Below are 26,401 nucleotides of genomic sequence, written 5' to 3' on the forward strand. Positions count from 1 at the left end.
CCTGGGCAATGCAAGTCCACTCCTATGCCTTTCTGTGCCTCTTCCAGACTCTCTACAACTCTAGTCCAACCTGTCTGAAGCCTGGCTCTGTTGAGGTAATTGTTAGGTGTCTTCTTGGTCTCATGATGTCAAAATGTAGACAGCATGATGAGGAGGACTGTTTAAATATCAACTCTGATTCAGCCAGAAAATTTACAGGGTGTTTCATGGATCAAACAACTGTTTAGTTAAGCAAGTTGTGCAAAAAGTAATGAAACATTAAACCGTTGGACCCGTGGATTCAAATGTTGAAAGGAGGTCACATTACATTCACCTAAAGGTTAGAGGTCATCATAGGTTCAGCTTAAAATGTCATCCACAAGGCAAATATCTCAAGGCAACTTTTTCTGAGTAGTGAATGTCATCTGACGTCATGAGCATCAACGTAATTGTTGGGTGAACACAAGTTTTCAAACTACATTGAACCAGGATATTCTGAGTTCTCTACTTTTGTCTTTGTTTCTGGGAGCACCGTAGTTGTAAGATATTCACAAGTTACAATTATAAATTATGTATTAACGTACTGTATAATATATACAGGGATGAACAATGAAAAAAAAAAAACATAAAGTCTCCAGACTAATAGTAAAATCCATTTATCCCTTTGTAAGGACATCCAAGGCTCCTCTGCTCTATCACAGATCCCCCACACCCCACATTTTAATTGCTAGTCCTCCAGCAGCAGGACCTTGTATCCTCTGAATATATCAAAGATCTTTTTTCTCTGAAATGGACAAATAAAGACCTTAAATTCTCTGCTCTTTTGGAGTCGAAATGAAAAGGAATAGATGGGGTCTAATAAATGTGGTTCTGTGTATCGCTAGAACAGACCTTGTCTACTTGTCACTCCGAAAGTAAGATTGTGTTTCTTTCAGTTTTCTATACGATTGTGAATTTATAAATCTGTGTCTTTAATGTCTTGAATCCTTTACCATGAAGATGCTTATCTTTGGCAGCATGTTATAGAGCAGGAGTAGTTGAGCAGATTGTATATACAGGCGGTCCCCTACTTAAGAACACTCAACTTACATACGACCCCTAGTTACAAAAAGTTAAAATATACAGTTCCGACTTACATACAAATTCAACTTAAGAACAAACCTACAGACCCTATCTTGTATGTAACCCGGGGACTGCCTGTAGTGTCCTATCTTCAGGCAGCATGTTATAGAGCATGCAGAAGCTGAGCAGATTGTACATAGTGTCCTATCTGCAGGCAGCAGGTTATAGAGCAGGAGTAGTTGAGCAGATTGTACATAGTGTCCTAACTGCAGGCAGCATGTTATAGAACAGGCAGAGGTGATCAGATTGTATATATTGTTATATCTGCAGGCAGCATGTTATACAGCAGGAGGAGCTAAGCAGATTGTACATAGTGACCTTATTTGCATGTAGCATGTTATAGAGCAGGAGGAACTGGGCAGATTGTCGTTGTATATAGTGTCCTTTTTGCATGCAGTATGTTATTGAGAAGGTGGAGCTGAACATATTGGACAAAATATCTTCTCTGTATGTAGCATGTTATAGAGCATTATGAGCTGAATACATTGTGCATAGTAGAGCTGGAGGAGCTGGTACATCGTCCTATCTGCAGGCAGCATGTTATAGACCTGGAGGAGCTGGTACATTGTGTCCTATCTGCAGGCAGCATGTTATAGAGCTGGAGGAGCTGGTACATCGTGTCCTATCTGCAGGCAGCATGTTATAGAGCTGGAGGAGCTGGTACATCGTGTCCTATCTGCAGGCAGCATGTATATTTTAGTTTCCTTTGCTGACCTCCCCGTAATGTTCTTTTGTATTGATGTGTCTCATAACATTTGTGGATTAGATTTGCTTTCTATAGCAATATATGTTCCTCTCTGTTTGCAGCAGCCTGATGATCTTATAATAGCTGCGATTAAAATTATATCAATGAACTTTCCTGCTGCTCATTTTGCGCGGTTGTCTCTGAATGCTAATTACGGCTGATTAGTTGCTGTGATGAGACTCTTTACTTGCTGATCCTCAGAGGAAAGACTCTTCACTCTTCATTCCGCTCGAGCCAAACTTTCCTTCCTTTTTTACCGCACAGTAATCAGCTAGTAGACCCTTTATGGAATAGAAGCATTTGATCCAATCCATTGATTGGCTTTCTTTAATTTATTAAAGTGGTTATACAGGGGGTTAAAAAGCATGACTGAGGTCTTCCAAAATTAGTGGCACCCCTGCCCATTAGTAGTTCATCATGTCGCACCAAATCTCCATTCATCTCTATACAGCTGAGTAGTTCTACCAGCAATACCCATAGACACTCCCTTGAATAGCCTCCCAGCTCGATGCTGTATATAGGGACACCCACAGCACCCAATGTGCAGTCAGTATGCGAAACAGATACCTCCTGCCAGAAAGCTACATCATTTACTTAAAGGGGCTGTCCACTTTCAGAAAATAATTGATATTGTTTGTTTTAAGGAAAGGCTATACAATTTCCCAATATACTTTGTGTATGAATTCTTCACGCATTTATAGATCTCTGCTTGCTGTCCTTCTATAGAAAGCTTAATAATATAATAATAATAATTCTTTATTGATATAGCGCACACAGATTACGCAGCGCTGCACAAAGCTTGTCAAATTGGTCACTGTCCCCATGGGGCTCACAATCTAACAACCTATCAGTATGTTTTGGAGTGTGGGAGGAAACCGGAGGACCCGGAGGAAACCCACGCAAACACGGAGAGAACATACAAACTCTTTGCAGATGTTGACCTGGGTGGGATTCTATATTTACTGCCAGTGGATAGAAATCTGTCCCTGGTGATGTGATGGACTAGCAGGTGCACAAGCGTTCCCACCGAAATTGCATCACTGGATCTGCATAACACATCTTGGGCCCCTTTCACACAAATATATGATTTCTGTATTTCTGTGCTGTGTTAATCTGTATATATGTGACAATTCTCATGAGCAGGCATGTCACTGTATCCATACCATATCTGTATAAACAATCTGTACTAATGATTTATTCTTTCCATATCTCGGAAATCTTTCCTGGTGTCTGAGGATATTATACTTTACATAGTTTCTGTATATAAGTCATTAGTCACTTTATCAGGCTCTTTTATCATTCAGCTGTCAGTGGATACAGGACAGAAAGCTGATTTACACAGACTGCTTAATACAGGAAGAAAGGCAGGGGAAAAAAGAAGGGCACGGGAATGGATTTCTTTCACAAAGTATATTCAAAAGTTTATTATTATTATCTGCACTATTCATTTATGCAATGTTTTTGTCAAATGTTTAGTTAAATTGCAGCAGATCAGGAAGTCCGATAGAAGTGAATGGAACAGAAGTCCGGCATGCTACATTTAAAGGGGTTTTCCCTTGAAGGAAAGTTAGGCTCTATCCACGGAATAGGGCCTAACTTGCTGATCAGTGGGGGCAACTTCTGTCAGCTCCATGGAGCAGAACGGTCATGTGCGGTCGTCTGCTCCATTAATCTGATGCACTGAGACCCCACTGATCAGTTCTTTAAGGGGACTTTAAATCCCCTGCTCTCCCAATCACAGTGATCAGACACACAAGGGGTTAAATGTCTATTCTAGCACAAGTACTCTAAGAGTACTAGAATATAGAAGCTTCTAGGTCAGAGCCTTCACAGGGTCAAGTACCTGATTTTGTAATCCTTCCCCTCCTTTATTACTACATTTTATTACAGCGGAGCTAGAAGAGCCACTCTGCTGATACAACATACGTTATTCCATGACCTGTGCGTCTTCCTCGTACCTTTCTTCTCCTTTTATTAAAAATGTGAAATCTTTCCCTCTAATCATTTCGGAATTTCAATCATGTCTCCGGAATCGTCAGATTAATGGAAGGCGATTAAGCACCTGTCTCCACGCCGTAGCGTTTTCATGAAAGTAATTAAACGAAAATAAATGTTCAATTAGTTTTTGCTTAAAAAAAAAAAAAAAAATCTCACGCTATTAGGAATATCACAAGCCATTAAGGTGAAGATGGGAGATAATTTATTATCCGGGATCCTCTAATTTTTTTTCCATTTCATTTGCAGGGGCAGCCGGGTACAGTCCATTGAAGTCCTCTGCCTCCGAGACCGAACTCTACAGGGGGAACGGGACATAAAGCACAGCATCAGCTTTGAAATTAAGCTGCCCCAAGTGGCACAGAGCCAAGGTAGCCGCTTTCATCCGGGTCACTCTGTCTCTTTAATTAAAGTAGAAATGGAAGATTGCGTTCTGGTACAAAAGGAGATAAAGGGACTTCTAGAATTTATTTCATTGTTTGAAGTTCTGTTTTATCTCTGATGCGCCAATCCTAGATGTGGTCTCATAAATACAGCAAGTATTGGTACAAGGAGCCAATGTTAATGTATTGCTTCCTTTTGTTCCTTATGCCTCTAGAAGTTATCTGGAATATTATTATGATTATTAATATTATATTCATTGCCGGATTAGAGTGCACTGCTCATAGCTTTCTCTGTATTGACTATACATGATTGGGCATAGTCATCATTTTTGAGATTTGCGCAAGGAAGCAAATCAGATTTTGTTGGAACGTTTTCCATGACTTGTCAGACAAACTCATTATTCAAAGTTAAAGCAACTTCGTGGTACACCTGCTAAATTAGTGTGTTACCCTACCCCATTATCTATTGCCACATAGTGCCCAGAGAATACAAATATACAGTGCTGGAAGGGAATATGTTGGCATATCTCACTACGTTCTTGAAGGAAGAAGAGGGACAAAGGAATTTTTTAATAATATTTTTTATTAATATTATTATAAGTTGCCCCCCTTTCTTCTGCCTCACCCCCCACATAGTATAATGCCCTTCCTATGGTGCATCCACACTGCAAAATACCTTTATAACGCTCCTTTTATTCATTCACTAACCCCAACTTATAATGCCTACCGTTCAGTGCCCCCATGCTCCTCCATACAGTGAGCCCCCTTCATACACTTTGGCCCCCATGCAACTCCATACAGTGTGCCCCCTCCATACATTGTGTCCCCCTCTATACACTGTGACCCCCATGCTCCGCCATACATTGTGCCCCCCCCCACGACCCATCTGAAGGATGCATATAGAGTTCTAGACCTGCCCCTCCTGGGAGGGCAGAGCAGTTTCTGGCCATAATTGGCAGTGTTAATACAGTGTTAAGTAACATCCATCGTGTGCTGTGTAACCATACCCGTTTGTGTGGTCTTAGTAGCAGCGGGACTGTGAAATATGGATATGTATTCCAGGACTTGTATTTGGACTTGGATTACTGGTGTGTGACAACACAGCAGTTATTCAAAGGGGATGGGCTGTACAGTAGTACATTAAAGACATCTCACACATCAGTGCATTGGAGTGATACCAACTATGGAATATAAATACCTTTTTTACAGTCCTACACCTCACACTGCCTTCTGCTTTGTATGGACAAAACGGCTTTTGCTCTTCAAATATTACCGAGCAATATCTGGCATAACACTTTCCTGAGCTCTTGATGCATGGAAGACCAGGACTATAGAGGGGATGTATGAAAAGATTTTGCATTGAACCCACGAAAACCCCTTTAACAAGTACAAAATATACTAATTGGCCCAATTATATGAAAACTGTTGCAATCTGTACAATTTGCTTCAAGCAGTCCAGTAGTGGCGCACGCTCTTAGTAAATCTGGTCTGTCGTCTGGATGTGACACAGCTGCTTTTTTTTCTTGGTGCACGTTGCTTCCTGCTTCTGCGGTAATAAATGTGGCGCAAACACTTCGTAAATACATGTGCAAGCTCCACAGACACTTTTTCTGTTACAAAAAACTGACACAGACACCATGAAATATCTGGGCCTTTGAATCATATGTTCATTCATAATAAATAACATAATAATAATAAACAGTTTCAAAATTAAGGGGGATGCCACACGTGGCGTTTTTGGTCCGTTTTTAAGCATGCGTTTTCAGTCCTTTTAAAAACACATCAGTTTTTGACCGTTTACCATGCTTTTGGCTGCCTACAACCTGTTAAACTATTAAGATAAGTGGGAAAAATGGACAAAACCGGAAAAAAAACTATGGGGCACATTTACTTACCCGGCCCATTCGCGATCCAGCGGCGCGTTCTCTGCACAGGATTCGGGTCCGGCTGGGATTTAAGATGGTAGTTCCTCCGCCGTCCACCAGGTGGCGCTGCAGCGCCGAAAATAATCTTAACGCCCCGGAATGCACCATCCCATAGAAGGTGAAGGTGAGCGCTCCCCAAGCGACACATTTTCCGTTTTTAAATGCGGCGGTTTTTCCGAATACGTCGGGTTTTCGTTCGGCCACGCCCCCCTGATTTCTGTCGCGCGCATGCCGGCCCCGATGCGCCACAATCCGATCGCGTGCGCCAAAAACCCGGGGCAATTCATGTACAAGCGGCGCAAATCGGAAATATTCGGGTAACACGTCGGGAAAACGCGAATCGGGCCCTTAGTAAATGACCACCTATGTGTTTTAAAAATGCACACATGCTTAAAAATGGACCACAAAACGCCATGCGTGGCTTCACGCTAAATGTGAGGAGGAACAACGTTTATATTAACACAATTTCTGAAACTTTTTCTTTCAGCTTGCCCGAAAGCTGTTGGATGGGAAAAAAACCAAAAAGGTGGTATGGGTCCCCGAATGGTGAACCTAAGTGAATGTATGGACCCCAAGAGGTAAATCAGGGTAATTGTCTGGCAATAATCATTCACGGGGAGAAATTTGACTTGAACCTTTAGTAGAGAACCCGTCATGCAAAATAACCCCCCTAAACTAAATATATTTTCATAAACTGCCATTAGAGAGCATTGCCTCTATCCCTTCATTGTCCCTCTACATGCCTGTAAACCTAAGCAATGAGGTCCTAAAGCTGTATGCAAATGACCTGTGAAATGTCCAGTGAAGTATTAGCATATTCAAGCTGTCCACTCTATTCATGAGTGGGAGGCACAGCCACACCCCCAGTGCATGACTGACAGCCTGTATAATGGTGTGAGGCTGTATAATGATGTGCTTCCTGGTGCTGGTGGCCACGCCCCCTGCAGCCTGTGTGTGCATGTGTGTGTGTATAGGAGAGATACAGCAGCTCCAGGCAGCCATGTTACAGCAGAACATGTCAGATTCATGTGTAGCTGATGTCTGTGTCTCTGTATATTAGGAGGATGCAGCATGTCAGCAGATGCAGCACAGACACTAGCCATGCTTTACTATACATTACACACAGACATGAGCAGGGGAGGAGAGGGGAGGGGTAACAGGAGTGACATCACTGTCTCTGACCATGTGACCAGCCTCATTTACATGATAAAAAATAGATGATTTTACAATGAATAATGTATGAAATAACTAGATAAAGGCTGGGATGGGATCCTTGTGAGCTGCTCCAACAGGTAGAGGTGACAGGACTAGTGACACACACCTGATGACAGGTGTCCTTTAAGGCTACATTCACACGCCGTATATACATCCCCTATAGTTGGCAATGGGCGCACTGCGCCGTTTGGGGGCCGTACGGTGCAGCACACGCGCGGCACTGTACTGTTCGGTAGCATGTCCTATCTTTTCCCGGGATACGGCGCCATGCCCCATGTTTCTCGAGCGGGGTTGAGCGGCGCTCATCCCCTCCTCTCCCCAGCGTCTCCGTCTGCCCGCCGTGCTACGGTACAGCGGGCACACGTTAGTGTGAATATAGCCTAAGGTGTATTCCCATCTTTATTACATGCCCACATGTTGCAGGTCCAACCACTATGTCAAAAGCGAGGGTCTCCTCTCACCTGGTGGAGACCCATCCTGGCATAGGGAATAGACAAAACTGGCTCCATGTGTAGCCACCCACCATTTATTCCTGTTAGGTTTAGAATAGAGGTCGTTCAACTTTGGTTTTATAAGAAGGAAACGCAGTGCAGGTCCCAGAGGTAGATCTGTAGAGGCCCATTGTTCATTAGAAGCAGAGTAATCGGTGAGGTGTATCATATTCCAGCACATTGTGTTGTAGAACAGGCGCAGGATATAGCTAGTGCGCAGACGCAGGGTGTGCAACCATCCCCTTCACACCCATTTGGCATGGAGGTGCTATAAAGGCAGAAATGACAATGGCTGGCGATCCGAGTGTGCGATTTTCTTAGGGGCTTGTACACCAGAAAACTGGCAACTGTCCCCCATTTTACCCATGCATGAAGAGAGCATTAATCACACGGGTGCACTGCTGTTTTATTCATTTATACAGTGGGTACGGAAAGTTTTCAGACCCTTTTAACACTCTTTAACCCCTTTTAACACTCTTTAACCTCAATGCAGCCAATTGGTAAGATCTAAAAAAATTATTTTTTCTGCTAATTTATTGAATAAGAAAAACTGAAAAATATCACATGGTCATAAGTATTCAGCCCCTTTTTTCTATATTGAGTAGAAGCAGCTTTGGAGCTAGTACTTTGGAGTCACCCCCAACCTCAGACCCGGCTACCTGGTTGATCCTGCTAGTAGTATAGGCTTGTTTTAAAGATTAAGCCATGCATGTCTAAGTACTGACTATTCTTTATGGTGAAACTGTGAATGGCTCATTAAATCAGTTATGGATTTAATGTTTCACACCTGGATTTGGGGAAGATGGGGAGGTCGCATGGTCATAAGTATGCTGTGACACTCATATTTAACTCACATGGTGTCCATCTCCTCATCCTCCTTGAGATTGTTTAATTAAACTGATTGGACTTGATTAGGAAAGGCACACAACTATATGAGACCTCACAGCTTACAGTGCATGTCAGAGCACATGAAAATCATGAGGTCTAAAGAACTGCCAAAGGATCTCAGAGACGGCACTCAAGGTTCCTAAGAGCACAGTGACCTCCACAAACCTTAAATGAAAGATGTTTGGGACAACCACCACTTTTCCTACTTAGTACTGAGCAAAGGGGCTGAATACTTATCACCATGTGATACTTTAGTTTTTCTTGATTGATAAATTCACAAAAAAAAAAAAATCTTGTTAAAATAGAGGGCATTGTACATTTAATGAGCATAAACATTTTTTTGATCTTACTAATTGCAATGAAACAAAGAGAGAAAACAAATTAAAGGGGTCTCAATACTTTCTGTACCCACTGAAAACTGCTGGGATTCATATGGAGCAAAAACACACCTGTGAAACCCGCTGGTCCATTCACAGGTAGCACTATATTCTTGTTTTTTTTTCAATTTACATTGATATTATTATAAAAATAATAATGGGATTGAGGTGAGGTTGTTCCTTGTATAATTTGTTATATAATGCACTGCACTACTTCTACTGTAGCTAATACTACAGGCAGCCGAGGGGACCTGAGTGACGTTGGCCCCCCAACTTGTTGAAATCTGACAAAATTGGTGTGAAACATTTGTGCTGGTTTGTGCAGCAGAAATATTTGTTTGTGCTGCTATAATCTTTAAGGTATGTTTTGATCTTTACATTGGTTTAGGTGTTTAGGATGAACTGGTAAAAAAAACAAACCTATTGATGCCACGCCCCCCGATTTCCGTTGCGTGCATGCCAGCTCCGATGCGCCACAATCCGATCGCGTGCGCCAAAATCCCGGGCCAATTCAGGGGAAATCGGCGCAAATCGGAAATATTCGGTTAACACGTAGGGAAAACGCGAATCGGGCCCTTGGTAAATGACCCCCATTGGGGCATATTTACTAAGGGTCCACGTACCGCAATTCTGTTGGGTTTTTGGCATACGCGATCGGATTGTGGCGCATCGGCGCCGGCTTGCACGCGACAGAAATCAGGGGGCGTGGCCGTCGGACAACCCGACTGATTCGGAAAAACGCTGAATTAAAAAAAAATGAAATGTGTCGCAAGATCAGCACTCACATGCACCAGGAAGAAGGTGAACTCCGGCGCACCTCAGCGCAGCAGCGACACCTGCAGGAAGTTGGACGCACGACCTTAGTGAATCGCGCCGGATCCGAATCCTCGTCGGATGTTGACCTCTGATTATCTCTGGAAACTTTTATTAATATCTTAAAAACCATAGCGAAAATTTATGCTGCCCAAACCAGCACAAACTTTTGACACCAATTTTGTTTTATTTGAACAAGGTGGTGGGGCCAACTTCACTCAGGTGCGGAGGGGTCCCTCAGAGGACCCCCAGCTGCTTGTGACATCATTGGCATGGGGTATCCTGCAGCTGTGAGGAGCCGATGGGTGCTGAAGGAGCTTGCTTTGTAAATCAGTGCTGCCGCTGACAACTTTGTATCCATTTTTTCATAGTATTTCCAATGCTATGCACCAATGTAAAAGTTTCTTTTTTTTTTCAGGTTAGCAGAATCTTCTGTGGATCTTAACCTAAAGTTGATGCGCTGGAGACTTGTGCCCACTCTGGATTTGGAGAAAGTGATCTCCACTAAGTGCTTGTTATTGGGGGCAGGTACCCTGGGGTGCAATGTGGCCAGGACACTAATGGTGAGTTTTAGCCTCTTACTTAGTCTATTTTCAGCTGCTAAGACGTGTTGTACTGGTCATTTGGTTATTGTTTTCAAGGCCGCATTCATACGCAGCGTTTGTAAACGCAATTTAACCATTGCAATGTTAACACATTGTAAACACAACACGCTGCGTTTGAAGGCGGCCTACAGGGATATTTGAGCCAGTGGATTAAGGTCATATCCACAATTGGATATTTATACTATGTATAGAGCTGCCAGCATCTGTCTGTCCATAGTATAAAACGGCTGATAGGTAAGGGACCGTTCACATGTTGCAGTAATGCATTTTCAAACAATACAACAGCTGGGAAGAGGAAATTTACCTAATTACATTGCTGTCGACAATGCATTTACAAAACGGTGTTAACATTGTGTCAACATTTCGATAACGCATGCGTTGTGTATAAGCATTGTTGACAGCAATGTCTTGAGGCAAATCACTTCTCGGCTGTTATATTACGTTTGGAAATGTAAGCGATAATGCCACATATGTTGCCCCCCCATCATTCAGCGAGTTGGAAACCCCTTAATATTCTGTCAATTATTTCAGAGTTGTTAGGTTGTGTACATATGATACATTACCTTGTTGCGTTTACACCCTATTTAAACTGTGTTTACACCACAATGTTTACACTTCATTTGCATCAAAGTTGCCGAGTCTTGGTGTTTATTACCGGCGAAGACTGCATGGGGCACATTGTTACTAGGGGATGCTGTGTGGGGTATATCATTACTAGGGGAAGCTGTATAGTGTATATCATTACTAGGGGATGCTGCGTGGGGTATATAATTACTATGGGAGGCTGCATGGGGTATATCATTACTAGGGGAGTCTGCATGGACATTTTATTACTGGGGGAGGCTGCATGTGGCATATCATTACTATGGGAGGCTGCATGTGACATATCATTATTATGGGAGGCTGCATGTGACATATCATTACTATGGGAGGCTGCATGTGACATATCATTACTATGGGAGGCTGCATGTGACATATCATTACTATGGGAGGCTGCATGTGACATATCATTACTATGGGAGGCTGCATGTGACATATCATTACTATGGGAGGCTGCATGTGACATATCATTACTATGGGAGGCTGCACGTGGCATATCATTACTATGGGAGGCTGCAGGTGGCTTTTCATTACTGGCAGAGTCTGCATGGACTTTTTATTACCGGGGAAGGTATATAATTACTATGGGAGGCTGAATGTGGCATATCATTACTATGGGAGGCTGCATGTGGCATATCATTACTATGGGAGGCTGCATGGGGCATATCATTACTATGGAAGGCTGCATGGGGCATATCATTACTATGGGAGGCTGCATGGGGCATATCATTACTATGGGAGGCTGCAGGTGGCATATCATTACTATGGGAGGCTGCATGGGGCATATCATTACCATGGGAGGCTGCATGGGGCATATCATTACTATGGAAGGCTGCATGGGGCATATCATTACTATGGGAGGCTGCATGTGGCATATCATTACTATGGGAGGCTGCATGTGGCATATCATTACTATGGGAGGCTGCATGTGACATATCATTACTATGGGAGGCTGCAGGTGACATATCATTACTATGGGAGGCTGCATGTGACATATCATTACTATGGGAGGCTGCATGTGACATATCATTACTATGGGAGGCTGCATGTGACATATCATTACCGGGGGAGGCTGCATGGGAAAAATCATTACTATGGGAGGCTGCAGGTGGCTTTTCGTTACTGGCGGAGTCTGCATGGACTTTTTATTACCGGGGGAGGTATATAATTACTATGGGAGGCTGCATGGGGCATATCATTACTATGGGAGGATGCATGTGACATATCATTACTATGGGAGGCTGCATGTGGTATATAATTACTATGGGAGGCTGCATGTGGCATATCATTACTATGGGAGGCTGCATGGGGCATACCATAACTATGGGAGGCTGCATGGGGCATATCATAACTATGGGAGGCTGCATGGGGCATATCATAACTATGGGAGGCTGCATGGGGCATATCATAACTATGGGAGGCTGCATGGGGCATATCATAACTATGGGAGGCTGCATGGGGCATATCATAACTATGGGAGGCTGCATGGGGCATATCATAACTATGGGAGGCTGCATGGGGCATATCATAACTATGGGAGGCTGCATGGGGCATATCATAACTATGGGAGGCTGCATGGGGCATATCATAACTATGGGAGGCTGCATGGGGCATATCATAACTATGGGAGGCTGCATGGGGCATATCATAACTATGGGAGGCTGCATGGGGCATATCATAACTATGGGAGGCTGCATGGGGCATATCATAACTATGGGAGGCTGCATGGGGCATATCATAACTATGGGAGGCTGCATGGGGCATATCATAACTATGGGAGGCTGCATGGGGCATATCATAACTATGGGAGGCTGCATGGGGCATATCATAACTATGGGAGGCTGCATGGGGCATATCATAACTATGGGAGGCTGCATGGGGCATATCATAACTATGGGAGGCTGCATGGGGCATATCATAACTATGGGAGGCTGCATGGGGCATATCATAACTATGGGAGGCTGCATGGGGCATATCATAACTATGGGAGGCTGCATGGGGCATATCATAACTATGGGAGGCTGCATGGGGCATATCATAACTATGGGAGGCTGCATGGGGCATATCATAACTATGGGAGGCTGCATGGGGCATATCATTACTATGGGAGGCTGCATGGGGCATATCATTACTATGGGAGGCTGCATGGGGCATATCATTACTATGGGAGGCTGCATGGGGCATATCATTACTATGGGAGGCTGCATGGGGCATATCATTACTATGGGAGGCTGCAGGTGGCATATCATTACTATGGGAGGCTGCAGGTGGCATATCATTACTATGGGAGGCTGAATGGGGCATATCATTACTATGGGAGGCTGCAGGTGACATATCATTACTATGGGAGGCTGCAGGTGACATATCATTACTATGGGAGGCTGCAGGTGACATATCATTACTATGGGAGGCTGCAGGTGACATATCATTACTATGGGAGGCTGCAGGTGACATATCATTACTATGGGAGGCTGCATGGGGCATATCATTACTATGGGAGGCTGCATGTGACATATCATTACTATGGAAGGCTGCATGTGACATATCATTACTATGGGAGGCTGCAGGTGACATATCATTACTATGGGAGGCTGCAGGTGACATATCATTACTATGGGAGGCTGCAGGTGACATATCATTACTATGGGAGGCTGCAGGTGACATATCATTACTATGGGAGGCTGCAGGTGGCATATCCTTACTATGGGAGGCTGCAGGTGGCATATCCTTACTATGGGAGGCTGCAGGTGGCATATCCTTACTATGGGAGGCTGCAGGTGGCATATCCTTACTATGGGAGGCTGCAGGTGGCATATCCTTACTATGGGAGGCTGCAGGTGGCATATCCTTACTATGGGAGGCTGCAGGTGGCATATCCTTACTATGGGAGGCTGCAGGTGGCATATCATTACTATGGGAGGCTGCAGGTGGTTTTTCATTACTGGCGGAGTCTGCGTGGACTTTTTATTACCGGGGGAGGTATATAATTACTTTGGGAGGCTGCTTGGGGGAGTTTGCATGGACATTTTATTAGTGGGGGAGGCTGTGACCAATGCATTTTCCCACTTCTAGGCTTGTACTTGAGTTAATCATTTTCTCAGTATTTTTTAGTATAATTCAGTGCCTCTTTTTTTACTCTCCAGTATATACAGTATATTTTAATAATTCCTGTGTGCAGCAAGGATAACATCAGGGTAAGCTCCATACTGCTGCCACCATGAAAACAATAGACAGAATGAGGTCATGTCTGTGAATATACTGAGGCTAAAGCTTTCCCCAAGGATCTATTGCAGGTCCTCCGACGAGCTCCTCATACCAAACACACACAAGTCAATCCTGGAGTCATCTGAGGACCAATTTCCTTCTTATACCATTTGCATTACATTGTAAGAGTGGGAGGCCTGGCATAGCGGGCGGCATAGCGGGGTCCACTAAAAATGCAATTATACGAGTCTCGGCACAGAAGACGAGTGAAATCTTTCGGCAATGCTCATTTCTCTGCTGTTTACTATTCGCTGCCTTCACTTCGCATTACACAAGGAATGTGATGGAAAAAGATAAAAAAAGAGGCTTCTTTCTGCTGCGGCCTTATCCATCAGTCAGGAGACCGGGAACACAAACATATTCATGTCCTATATTAGCATTTTCTGTATGTTCTATTTTGTTATTTTGGTGACTGTATATTATTTTTTGTTTTCCTGTTGTTGGTATTTTCTCTCTGGTTGTCTGTGTATTAAGCTCATGCATATACATAACCTGTTCGAGCAACATCCTGAGTCTCTGCTTCAACAGGGAACTAAAATAGTCTCCCTAAACACAGCACTTCTATAGCTATAGAGCACTGTGTATTTTGGTCCATGAGACAGGAAATATATTTAGCGGTAATATTTAAAGGTACAGAGTCACCAGATTTTACCCTGTAGATCAAAACTATGTGAAAATGAGTTGAGAAGAGTCACTTTTTTTGCCATAGATCAGTCACTTTTAGGGACTGGAGGAGGAGCATCCAGGGAGTTTTATAGAACCTAGAACCACACTTTTGGTGTCATTTTAAAGAGAACCTGTCACCAGATTTTACCCCATTAAACTACAAGCCCCCTCATCAACCCATTTTCCTATAAACCCCCCCCCCCCCCAGCAAAGCCAGGAAAATATGACTCTTCTTATCCAATTTTCACACTTTTTAGTGGTTGAAGGGATAGTGTGAATCCAAAAACCGTTACCTGTGGTTCCTAAATAAGTAGAAATGTGTTTTGAGTCATATTAAAGTTCAGGATCTCCTCCTTCAGACTGATGGTTCTGTGAGCTACAGAACTGGACATACAAACGGCTAAAGACATAATTGGAAATGCAAACTGCAGATCCAGTTTTGGCCTATTTTTTTTAGCTGCCTGTATGTCCAGTTCTGTAGCTCACAGAACAAATGGGATCTGAAGGATGAGATTCTAGTCTTTTAATGTGACACAGGTGCTATAGAACCTCCCCACTTCATCCATGCTGACCCAGTAAGCAGCGGCACACAACAAAAACTCCTCACTAGTCTGGCAAGATGGTGCTGACCCGGGATAGTGAAGCGTGGGAACATTTTGGGGAAGATTTACTTACCCGGTCCCGTCATGATCCCGCGGTGCGTTGTGCGACGTGTATTGGGGTCCGGCGCGATTCACTAAGGTCCGAGTTCCTGCATGTGTCGCTGCTGCGCCGAGGTCCGCCGGAGTTCACCTTCTTCTTCCTGGTGCATGTGAGTGCTTGATCTTGCGACACAAATCCTTTTTTGAATTCCGCGGTTTGTCCGAAGCCGTCTGACCTGCACAACCCCTGATTTCTGTTGCGTGAAAGCCGGCGCCAATGTGCCAAAATCCCTGGGCAATTCGGCGCAAAAAGGAAATATTCAGGAAACCGGACGAAAGTGCGGTGTTCAGACCCTTAGTAAATGACCCCCATTGTATCAGTACCAGCGTTGCTGAGGGTTTTTGCCCACACCTCCTCCGCTCACTTCACGGCTCCAGTGTCCAGCCCCGCTTCCTCTGTCACTGCTGATAGCCTGCAGGAGGGGCAAACAACGGCTGTGACCCCCTCTGCAATGGATCCTGACCCACAATCTGAAATCCTTACCCCCCCCCCCCTTATCCTGTGAATAGGGGCTAACTTGAATGTCACCGCAGAATCCCATTAATGAAAAGATTAAAGCAAGGGGTTAGAGTCTGTGCTGCCCCCTATGCACAGAAAGTTAAAGATAACGGAGTAGGATATTTGTTTTTTTTTGTATACAAAATGGACAACTTTTATCTCTGTCAGCGCCATAGAGATGAATGGAGCAGCTGACGCATGCACAACTGGCTTCTCTCTTCATTTGAGGTATAACGAGGGGTACAAGCACCCTTCTCGTCAGCTGTGGGGGTCCCCACTTATCAGCAAGTTTGCTATGTGCTATCCCTGTTGCCCACCTGATGCACATGTTTTGGGATTTACAATCAATAATAAACGGATAGAGGCCTCCCCCAAGATCTGTCTATTGGTGGATGAATAGACACCTACCATTTTCCACATCCGGTTAGCACACTCACCGTGTCTGGTGGATGAAGCCCACCCTGCCTAGGGAGGCTCAATGATGTTATCAGGTTGTAGAAAAGGGTGACGGTATATAAAAAGAGGGGCGGCTTGCCAAATTTGAGAAAGTATGTGGGGACCTTGGATAGATCTGCCCAGCCTTCCATCTCACATCCATTAGGAAGAGACTGTAACCATAAGTTATTGCTCTGTTCTTCTTGCATTGGGATTGGGATCCGGGATGTTTTCCTCTGCTCATTGCTCTTATTATTGTGCAGAATCAAGATTGAGTGGCTATAAGGATTTTTTTAACTGAATGCCTGTCCTTTATTTTTCTCCAGGGATGGGGCGTAAGACATGTAACCTTTGTGGACAATGCCAAAATCTCCTACTCTAACCCTGTTCGGCAGCCGCTGTATGAGTTTGAAGATTGCCTTGGAGGGGGGAAATCAAAGGCTCTGGCAGCAGCAGAAAAACTTCAAAGGATATTCCCTGGCGTGGTACGGAGAACCTGAGTCTTATATCTTGTCTTTTTACAATCTATGATATACAATACAATGTTGCATATAATCTGCATCCAATCCCTGAAAACTATGACCAGCCTGACAAGCCTAGATCTATGGATGGATGGATGGATTAGTTTACTGCTGCTGTCAATCCAAATTATCAGTATGACTGATTCCTAGAACCTGTAACTAAAAAGTTGAAAGTGATTTTCCAGAAATCCTGGAATAAACCCCAGTGGGCAGGGTCAAGGGTAATAATTGTAGTTACCCTGCTTCAACCCTGCTTTTTTTGTTATACCAAGGGAGGTCGGCGGTGACTGGAGGCCCCGCACCAGAGTTAAAGGTGTAGTGCAAGCTTTTAGGAGGAGTTTTTATAGTAAAACTGGCTTTTTCCAGAAAGAAAATAAGTAAGATGAACGTTTACCTTTCTATATGCAGAGCAGTGTCCCTAGTCACATGGGAGTGGCCAGTGAGAAGCGGTTTCCACCCACTCTTGGGAAACTGCTCTGTCATGCATAGAATTTAAATTTTAAAAAAAACTTCCCATGTCCCCAACTTCAACCCACATTTCCCCCCTTACTCCCCCCCCCCCCCCTCCTTCCTCCTCAGGATGTCATACATGTCTGCCCCACTCCCCACTGGCCACTCCCAGGGGACACTGCTCTGTAGGGGGAAAGGTAAACTTTGATCTTTTACTATAAAAACTCTTTGGCCATGTGTGCACTATTATCTGTGAGGACAGAAAAAGGGCTCCTGATGACAGGTTCTCTTTAAAGATGTAATTGGTGGGGGTGTGCCCTCCCCTATTCAGTTGTACACCAATCCAGAAGCGGAGCGCTGTGTCTGTAGAGTAGTGGCCGGCCTGGCTCCCTGCAGGCATCGCTCCCTTGTACTTCAATGAAAGTAGCGACGTCAGTAAGCCACCACAAGACCCTACTCTATAGGGGGTTTGGGTGGTGCACCCCTGCAATCCTGTAGATAGGTAATGGATAGATTGTGTCTGGGTACCTGCATCTACCTCTTATGCAGAAGTCCAGTATAGAACCTGTAAGCCGGTGACTTCTTATTCTCCACCACATCTGATGCCCCATCCAAAGGGGAGAAAGCAAGAAATATTAATATTCAGCCCCGCGCTCTGCTCCTCTCACAGCCTGTAAGTGATCTCTCTAATGCACACCTTGTGCTTATGTTTTTTACATAATTATATGATAATTTCTGTTTTTTCTGTTTTTTGTTTCCCGCTGTTGATAATTTCTTATTAAATGTTGTGCTTTTACAGGGTAGAAAATGTTACCTAAACTCATATAAAGAAAAAACAGCATGCTGTAGCTTCACATGCTGTTACACTGTGCAGGAGCACTCCCCCCTTCCCACCGTTTGCTGAAACTTCCTTGCTGCATTACAGATTACAGCAGGGGGAAGGGAGAAGTGCTGAGGGAGTAGAGAAGACTGGTGTAACAGTGTGTGAAGCCAAAGCACAGAGGGTCTCTGGTAACGTTGACCAGTTGTCAAAAAATATTTTGCTGAGCATTGATGCCCACAATAAAGGGGTCATCAGTGTGGGATGTGGCCAGTGCCTCTCTGTATCTTTGCTGATAACAATCTATGATACTCTAAGCTCAATGGACACTTCCATCTGAGAACATCCTGCTTGAAACCTCGCTATGTCGAGGTATTGTTATTAAATTGCTATGTTACGTCTTGGTCGCATTATTTTATGTAAATGTGACCAGCATGATGAGGAGGACTGTTTAAATGTAAAATCTAATTGAGCCAGTAAAATGATAATAAATGATAATAATTTTGCCGTGTGCTTCTTGTAAGAGTAGGGCAAGTAGTGTAAAAAGAGTGATGAGCAGTTGTATTTGTTCATTCAACAGTTTAGAGAAGGTCACATTAAGTTCATCTTTTAAGGAATTTTACAATCAAATTCCAGCATGGATAAACACTTCCTCATAGATCCAGGCACTGGGACTGTGGCAATCTTCTTATATATTTATTATCAATGGCCTCCCTCCTTCCTTGATCTTTTCAAATTTTGCTAATGAGCCAGAAGGGCTCCAGGTGGAATTGCCTCTCTGTGTTGCAGCTTCACAGGCTGTTACACTGTGCATGAGCACTTCCTCCTCCCACTCTGTGAGATCACATCAGACAGAGGGAGAGGGAAGTGCTGGGGGAGCAGGGGGAAGGTGATACAGTGTAACAGCCTGTGAAGCTGCAGCACGAGGGGGCTCTAGTAACACCTGAGAACCATTCTGGCTCATTTAGCATTATTTTAAAGGTTGATTTTAGTAGAAAGGAGCGAATAAGAAATCTGAGAAAATGATCACAGTCACAGTGCCTGGTTCTATGAGTAAGTGTCCCTGGTTTATGATGATGGATTCTGATGGTAGGTTTCCTTCATGGCTATGTGCACATTGTCATGTGCAAATTCTGCATGTAAATTTGAATCAAATACGCACGGTTTTTATGTGCGTTTTATTTTTATGCAGATTGAAATATGTTTTTTTACCCCCTTTTTCACCAAATCTGATGTAATTTCAATTTCCAGCAAAAATCTGCATCAAATCCACGTAGCAATGTGTATTTTCCCCCATATATGAGTATATAGTATACAGCATATGTATGTAGATGTACTTGTACATGACACAGAGCGATGCTGTTGGGGGACATATAAGGTTTATTAGATTGTGTGTTGTGCTTTTTCATGTACGTTTTACCTATTAGATGTTTTTACCTCTTGTCAGACTGCCAAAGGATTCAACATGAGTATCCCAATGCCGGGTCACCCTGTGAACTTCTCGGAGGAGACCATGGATCAGGCAGCTAAAGAAGTGGAGAACCTGGAAGCTCTGGTGGCAGAACATGATGTGGTTTTCCTTCTGATGGACACACGGGAAAGTCGCTGGCTGCCCACCGTCATCGCTGCCAGCCAGAAGAAGGTACAAGACGCAGCGCTTCATGCTGGATGGTTGTGTATGGATTAATGATGGGGGGGAAAAGTCAGTCACCTCTTCTTACCCTTAGTTTTCCATTGAGTCAGTGTGTGTGACATGCAGAGGGGGTTTTGGAGGAAACGCGAGTCACGCAGGAATATTCTGGTATGGAAGGAATATTTATCCCGGAGTTGTGGTCTGTAATGTTATCCTCTGACTCCACTCACGCGTTTTATGTGCAGAGGTTATGAGGTCACGATCTGGCCGCTGCTTTTATGGGATCAGGCAGTGACTCAGATTTTGGCTCTCCTGCACTTTTTCTTGTGCCAGGTGAATCTGAAGTGGTTATAGTAGCTGGAAAATGAGATTTTACTATGATGTTCGCAATTCTCATTACTGAAAAAATATAGAAGCCAACAGGTCAAACATGGCGTCCGTTCTAGATTAAATTCTGGATTCGGGAGTCTAGTGGGTAACCCTGCCTTGTCTAGTGTGTGACAGCCTTCTCCGCATGAGTGCGTAGCCAGTCAGTGACCGCCCACTGGACTCCTAAGCTCAGAATGAGAAGAGTTTTACATAGATCAATTGCTGGAATACAAATCTGCTCAACTCGTTTTGCTCTAAAATATGGTTCCTTTAGAGCGCATTGCATTTTTATCATGGGGATACCCTTTAAAGGACACCTGTCATCAGGTCTCTGTCACTTGTCTTGTCACCTCTACCTGTTGGAGCAGCTCACAAGGTTCCCATCCCAGCCTTTATCTAGTTATTTCATACATTAATCATTATAAAATCATCTTTTCTTCATTATGTAAATGAGGCGGGTCACATGATCAGAGGCAGTGATGTCACTCCTGTTACCCCTCCCCTCTCCTCCCCCTGCTCATGTCTGTGTGTAATGTATAGTAAAGCATGGCTAGTGTGTCTGTGCTTTATCTGCTGACACGCTGCATCCTTCTAATACACAGACATCAGCTACACAAGTACCTGACATATTCTGCTATAACATGGCTGCATCCTGGAGCTGTTTTATCTCCCCTACACACACACACAGGCTGCAGGGGGCGCCAGCACCAGGAAGCACATCATTATGCAGCCTCACATCATTATACAGGCTGTCAGTCATGCACTGGGGGTGTGGCTGTGCCTCCCACTCATGAATAAGCTGGACAGCACGAATATGCTAATGACTCATTGGACATTTTACAGGTTATTTGCATACAGCTTTAGGACCTCATTGCTTGGGTTTACAGGCATGTAGAGGGACAATGAAGGGATAGAGGCAATGCTCTCTAATGGCAGTTTATGAAAATATATTTAGATTAGGGGGTTATTTTGCATGACGGGTTCTCTTTAAGGCTGCAGTCACACGTTGCGTTTTGTTTGTGTTCTCGGGCTTTTTAGTACCTATAACATGGTTATGGTGTCATATGAATGATAAGAAATTCTTCCTTCTAATCCCATTAGGCTTGTTCTTCTGTGAGCTAAAGAACGAGAGCTACAGAACATGAATGACATAATGGGAATCTCAATTTGACCAACATGATAAGGAGGACTGTTTAAATGTCAAATCTAATTGAGCCAGGAAAATTATATGGTGATTCATGGGTCAAGCAACTGTTGCCAAATTTTGCCGTGTGCTCCATGTTATGCAAAAAGAGTGATGAGCAGTTGTATTTGTTCATTCAACAGTTTAGAGAAGGTCACATTAAGTTAATCTTTGAAGGAATTTTACTATCAAAATCCAGCATGATAAACACTTCCTCATAGATCCAGGCACCATGAATATAATAGTCTTCATATATTTATTATCTATGGCCTCCTTTCTTCCTTGAACTTTTAAAATTTTGCTAATGAGCCAGAAGGGCTCTGGGGGGAATTGCCCCTCCAGGTTGCAGCTTTACAGGCACTTCCCCCTCTCACTGTGTGAGATCACATCAGACAGTGGGAAAGGGAAGTGCTGTGGCAGCAGGGGGAAAGGTGATACAGTGTAACAGCCTGTGAAGCTGCAGCACGAAGCGGCTCTAGTAACACCTCAGAACCATTCTGGCTCATTTAGCATAATTTAAAAAGTTGATTTTAGAAGAATGGAGCAAATAACAAATGTGAGAAGATTACCACAGTTACAGTGCCTGGATCTATGAGTAAGTGTCCCTGGTTTATCATGATGGATTTTGAAGGTAGATTTCCTTTACGGCTATCTGTACATTGTCATGTGGAAATTCTGCATGTATATTCGAATCAAATACACACGTTTTTTATGTGCGTTTTTTATGTAGATTGAAATGTGTTTTTTTCCTGCATTAGTCTTTTTTTAACCTTCCTTTTCACCAGAAATCCACGTAACAATGTGTATTTTTCAGCTTCCCATATGCAGGGCTCTATAGTACCTATAACATGGTCTGGTGTCATATGAATGATAAGAATTTCTTCCTTCTAATCCCATTAGGCTTGTTCTTCTGGGCTGTGATGCAGAAAATGCAAAATTGGAGGCTGAATTTATTCTCCTACTTGTCCCCCTCTATTGAATAAGGAAACTTTATTGTACGGTTTCTATAATAATATGAGACGCACGGTAGAGGACTATGAGACCGTGTCATGCCCCCTCTCGCTCACGTGCAGCATAGGATAGTAGGGGGATAACTGCTGTTCGCTGATTTTTAATACTATCCATTAAATACCAAGAAATTTGGGTCAGTGTAGAATGTGATTATATAGAATCGCATTGCGCTGATGGATCCTTTGTGTAAGAGCCTTCTAAATGGAACATTGAATATCGCCAGAGGTCTCATACAAAGGATAAAACTTATGTAAATGGAGCGTGCATTATGATGACTACTCTCCTCCATCTCCTAATGGATAACCTGTGACATCAGTGATTCTAGGAATATTATGCTTGGAAATTGTGGATAATGCATTGTCTAAACAGTAGGGTTGTGGAGTTTAAGAGGATTTATTAGACGTCCTAGTACTTTACTGGATTTCCCGGTTTTTTGAGCTGTTATCCCTCTGTTATTCCTCCTAAAAAAGTTGTTAAAATTCCCACAGTCTGCTCTGATTGTACAGTGTGTAGAGACGCGCCCCATTGACAAGGCAAATAATAAGACTCCATTTCAAGGAGCAATAACAGAGGAATAACACAATGAGAAAATATTTAAATACTGAGTAAATACAATAAAGTTGACATAACTTTGAGGGTGTTCTTCTGGCTCCCAAATCAACTAACAAGTGAAAAAAAAACCTTCCGCAAAGCAGGACACAAGCATAAATATGTATAATGTCTCCCAAAAACTTGACGTTTCCAAGAAAATTCGATTTTTCTTTATGCAAATGAGATCCTAAGTGCAATGGGGGCGGGGCCTTGGCTCAAGGGGCTCCTGTTTTTGCTCTTTTTTATGCTGTTTGTTTTCACTTTACGTAAATATTGACTTATTCCTTATAAATAAGTTTGTTGTAGTTTACGGCAAACAAAGAGAACTGTGAATAGTCCGAAATGAACCAAATGAAAATGTTAGAACTAAATGGTATAAACTTGTAGAAGTTTCTAGTGTGGTGTGACCTCATACTCGGTCTTCAAGTGTAAGATGCTGCCTCTGTGCACAAGCGCGGAGCGTAAAATGTAGCAATTACTTGTCCTTCTCAGTAATAAATTGGTCACTCCATTATTGATGTGATCCCACTCATGACTTGCTGACATTTCCAGGCTTGTTATTTCTCTCCTGCGTCCACAGTTAGTCATCAACGCTGCCCTGGGGTTTGACACCTTTGTGGTGATGAGACATGGGCTGAAGAAAGGGAAGCAGGAGGAGGCCAATGATTCACACTCCGGCGTTCCTGGCTCATCCGATCTCCTGGGTTCTTCACTCTTCTCCAACATCCCAGGATATAAACTGGGCTGCTATTTTTGTAATGATGTGGTGGCGCCGGGGGATGTAAGTATGAGATTGGAAGTGTGATTTAGCCTTTGTCTGCTGGTACAAGGTCCTCCTGGTCTATTCTGAGATGCTTTAAAAGAATCAGTCCGGTGTTGCTTTCTCTAACTTCGGGTTTGGGAGAGACAATTTCGTTTGGTTAGGCAGACATGGTATTTTTAAGGCCTCGTTTTAGTCCTTTGTTGTAGGGATAAGGTGTCCTTACAAGGGGGAGCACCAGCATATCCTTCTGCATGCTCATACAGTGGGATACGTCCCCCAGATTAGCTCCTCCCCCCTCAAAGGAAGAGGATGGAACATCGGCAGAAGCTAGTGATTGGCTGCTGCTGATGTTCCAGGATTCTAACTGTACATATTAACATCACTTGGGAAACACCCACAGCATACGCTCAGGGGAGTCCAGGGATGGATGCCAAATATCACCCATTGCCTCTAATGGCCTCCACTGAGCATATACAGGCGGTCCCCTACTTAAGAACATTCGACTTAAATACGACCCATAGTTACAAACGGACCTATATTGGTCATTTATTGTACTTTAGTCCTAGGCTAAAATAACTAGCTATAACAGTTATCACAGGTGTCTGTAATGAAGCTTTAGTGTTAATCCTGATTCTTATGACAACCCAACATTTTTAAAATCCATTGTCTGGGATTACAATGATAAATATACAGTTCCGACTTACATACAAATTCAACTTAAGAACAAACCTACAGACCCTATCTTGTATGTAACCCGGGGACTGTCTGTACTGTTCTCTCCAGCTGGCAGCAGTATGATATAGTGCAGTCTTCTGTGCTTTTTCATCCAGTGTTTCCTGCTAGATGTGTCCTATACTGAGCGGACGGAGGTAAAAAGGATGCCTCCACCTGACAGTATAAGTCAGGAGCTTTCCTAGGGTTTACACTGAACGTGTCCAAAATAAGAGTGATGGGAAGGAAGCCTAACAGATGTGTATTGTATATATTGTGATTGTGGAGATCAATGACATGATAAATCTGCTGACATTATTTATAGCATCCGTCTCGGCTCACTTTGCAGCAGGGTCATCACACCTTTCCCTTTAATGTAGGCTGGGGATGTCATGCTACAGGACAGGGCTGATGCCATTGAGACTCACTCTAGAATGGGGTCAAGTAGGATCGTAAACATTAGGGGAGGTGTTCCTTGGGGATCACATAATCACATTATTATCACACAATGGAAAGGACCGGATATGATATCACAAAAATGATCAGCTTTTCAAGGCAACGTTATTTTTGGATATTGTGAATATTGTGCCACAATGGGACATGATGCATGTCAGGATTGACCATCTAGTGGTTGTGTTGAAGCCTGTCAAGATCCTTGTTAGCAATTAATTATATTGTAATGAGTTTTATGAGAAATTTGAGTCCTTAAAGGGGTTGTACCAAGTTTCATTGTTAGATAGGTGATAACAATCTAAACGGTCTTGGTCTGACTGCTGGGACCTTCATAGATTATGAGAATGGACCCTCACAATCATGAGAAAGGGAATCCCATCCTTGCTATTTAATGGAGGACACATGCTCATCTTTCCACTCCTAACGAAGTGGAGAAATTGCCATGTACAATCTCTCTCGTTCCTTTTCTTTGAGAGTTCTGGAGATACCAAGGTTCTGTGGTTGACAATTTCCTCTGCTCCTGAAGGATTGAATGGAGACACATGCTCCACATTCTGCTCTATCAATTATTGAGAACGGGACCCCTGTCATCCCGTGGATAGGGGATAACAATCAAACTTGGAACAACCCCCTTAATACTCTGCCGACAGTAGTATGTTAAATAGATGTTCATTAAATAACCTTCTTTGTTTCTCCTATTGATAGTCTACTAGAGACCGCACTCTGGATCAGCAGTGTACTGTCAGCCGCCCGGGTCTGTCTATGATAGCCGGGGCTCTAGCCGTGGAGCTCATGGTGTCCGTTTTACAGCATCCAGAAGGGTGAGGTTTATTTCTGTCTATGCCTTATGCTATAGAGATATTTAACATCTGAATATGCCTGTAGATGGCACTTTAAAGGGAACCTGTCAGGTAAATTGGCCCATGCTAACTTTGCATATCTTTAAAAAATGCTATTACACAGAAGTACAACTATCCCTATATTGGTCCTCTCCATTCCTGTAAAATTCCAATGTCCATTCATAAAGTTGACTTTCCATTTAGGCAAATTAGCTAAGTAAAGCAAACACATGTCGGCATATTCATGTCCTTTCTCCTCAGCCATGCCTCCAGCTCATTCTCCCCTCCCTCAGCAGGAGACGCTGGCTGTGTGGATGACTTTGTGGCTCGCTGAAGAGAATTCCTGAGGGATTT

General features: G+C 43.4%; 1 protein-coding gene across 6 annotated transcripts in view; it reads left to right on the forward strand.

Annotated features, from left to right (window-relative positions):
* Positions 1–26,401, forward strand: part of ATG7 (autophagy related 7) — a 151,934-nt gene that overhangs the window by 20,303 nt on the left and 105,230 nt on the right. For 5 of the 6 annotated variants that reach the window (XM_072129026.1, XM_072129023.1, XM_072129024.1 and 2 more), the window contains exons 9-15: positions 4,091–4,212; positions 6,637–6,727; positions 10,352–10,496; positions 17,030–17,188; positions 19,942–20,136; positions 23,862–24,062; positions 25,914–26,029. In XM_072129026.1, the coding sequence (XP_071985127.1) occupies positions 4,091–4,212; positions 6,637–6,727; positions 10,352–10,496; positions 17,030–17,188; positions 19,942–20,136; positions 23,862–24,062; positions 25,914–26,029 (1,029 nt within the window). The remainder of the gene's footprint in view (positions 1–4,090; positions 4,213–6,636; positions 6,728–10,351; positions 10,497–17,029; positions 17,189–19,941; positions 20,137–23,861; positions 24,063–25,913; positions 26,030–26,401) is intronic. The other variant, XM_072129028.1, reaches the window with a different exon arrangement.

Source organism: Engystomops pustulosus, chromosome 10, assembly GCF_040894005.1.
Source record: "Engystomops pustulosus chromosome 10, aEngPut4.maternal, whole genome shotgun sequence".
NCBI lineage: Eukaryota > Metazoa > Chordata > Amphibia > Anura > Leptodactylidae > Engystomops > Engystomops pustulosus.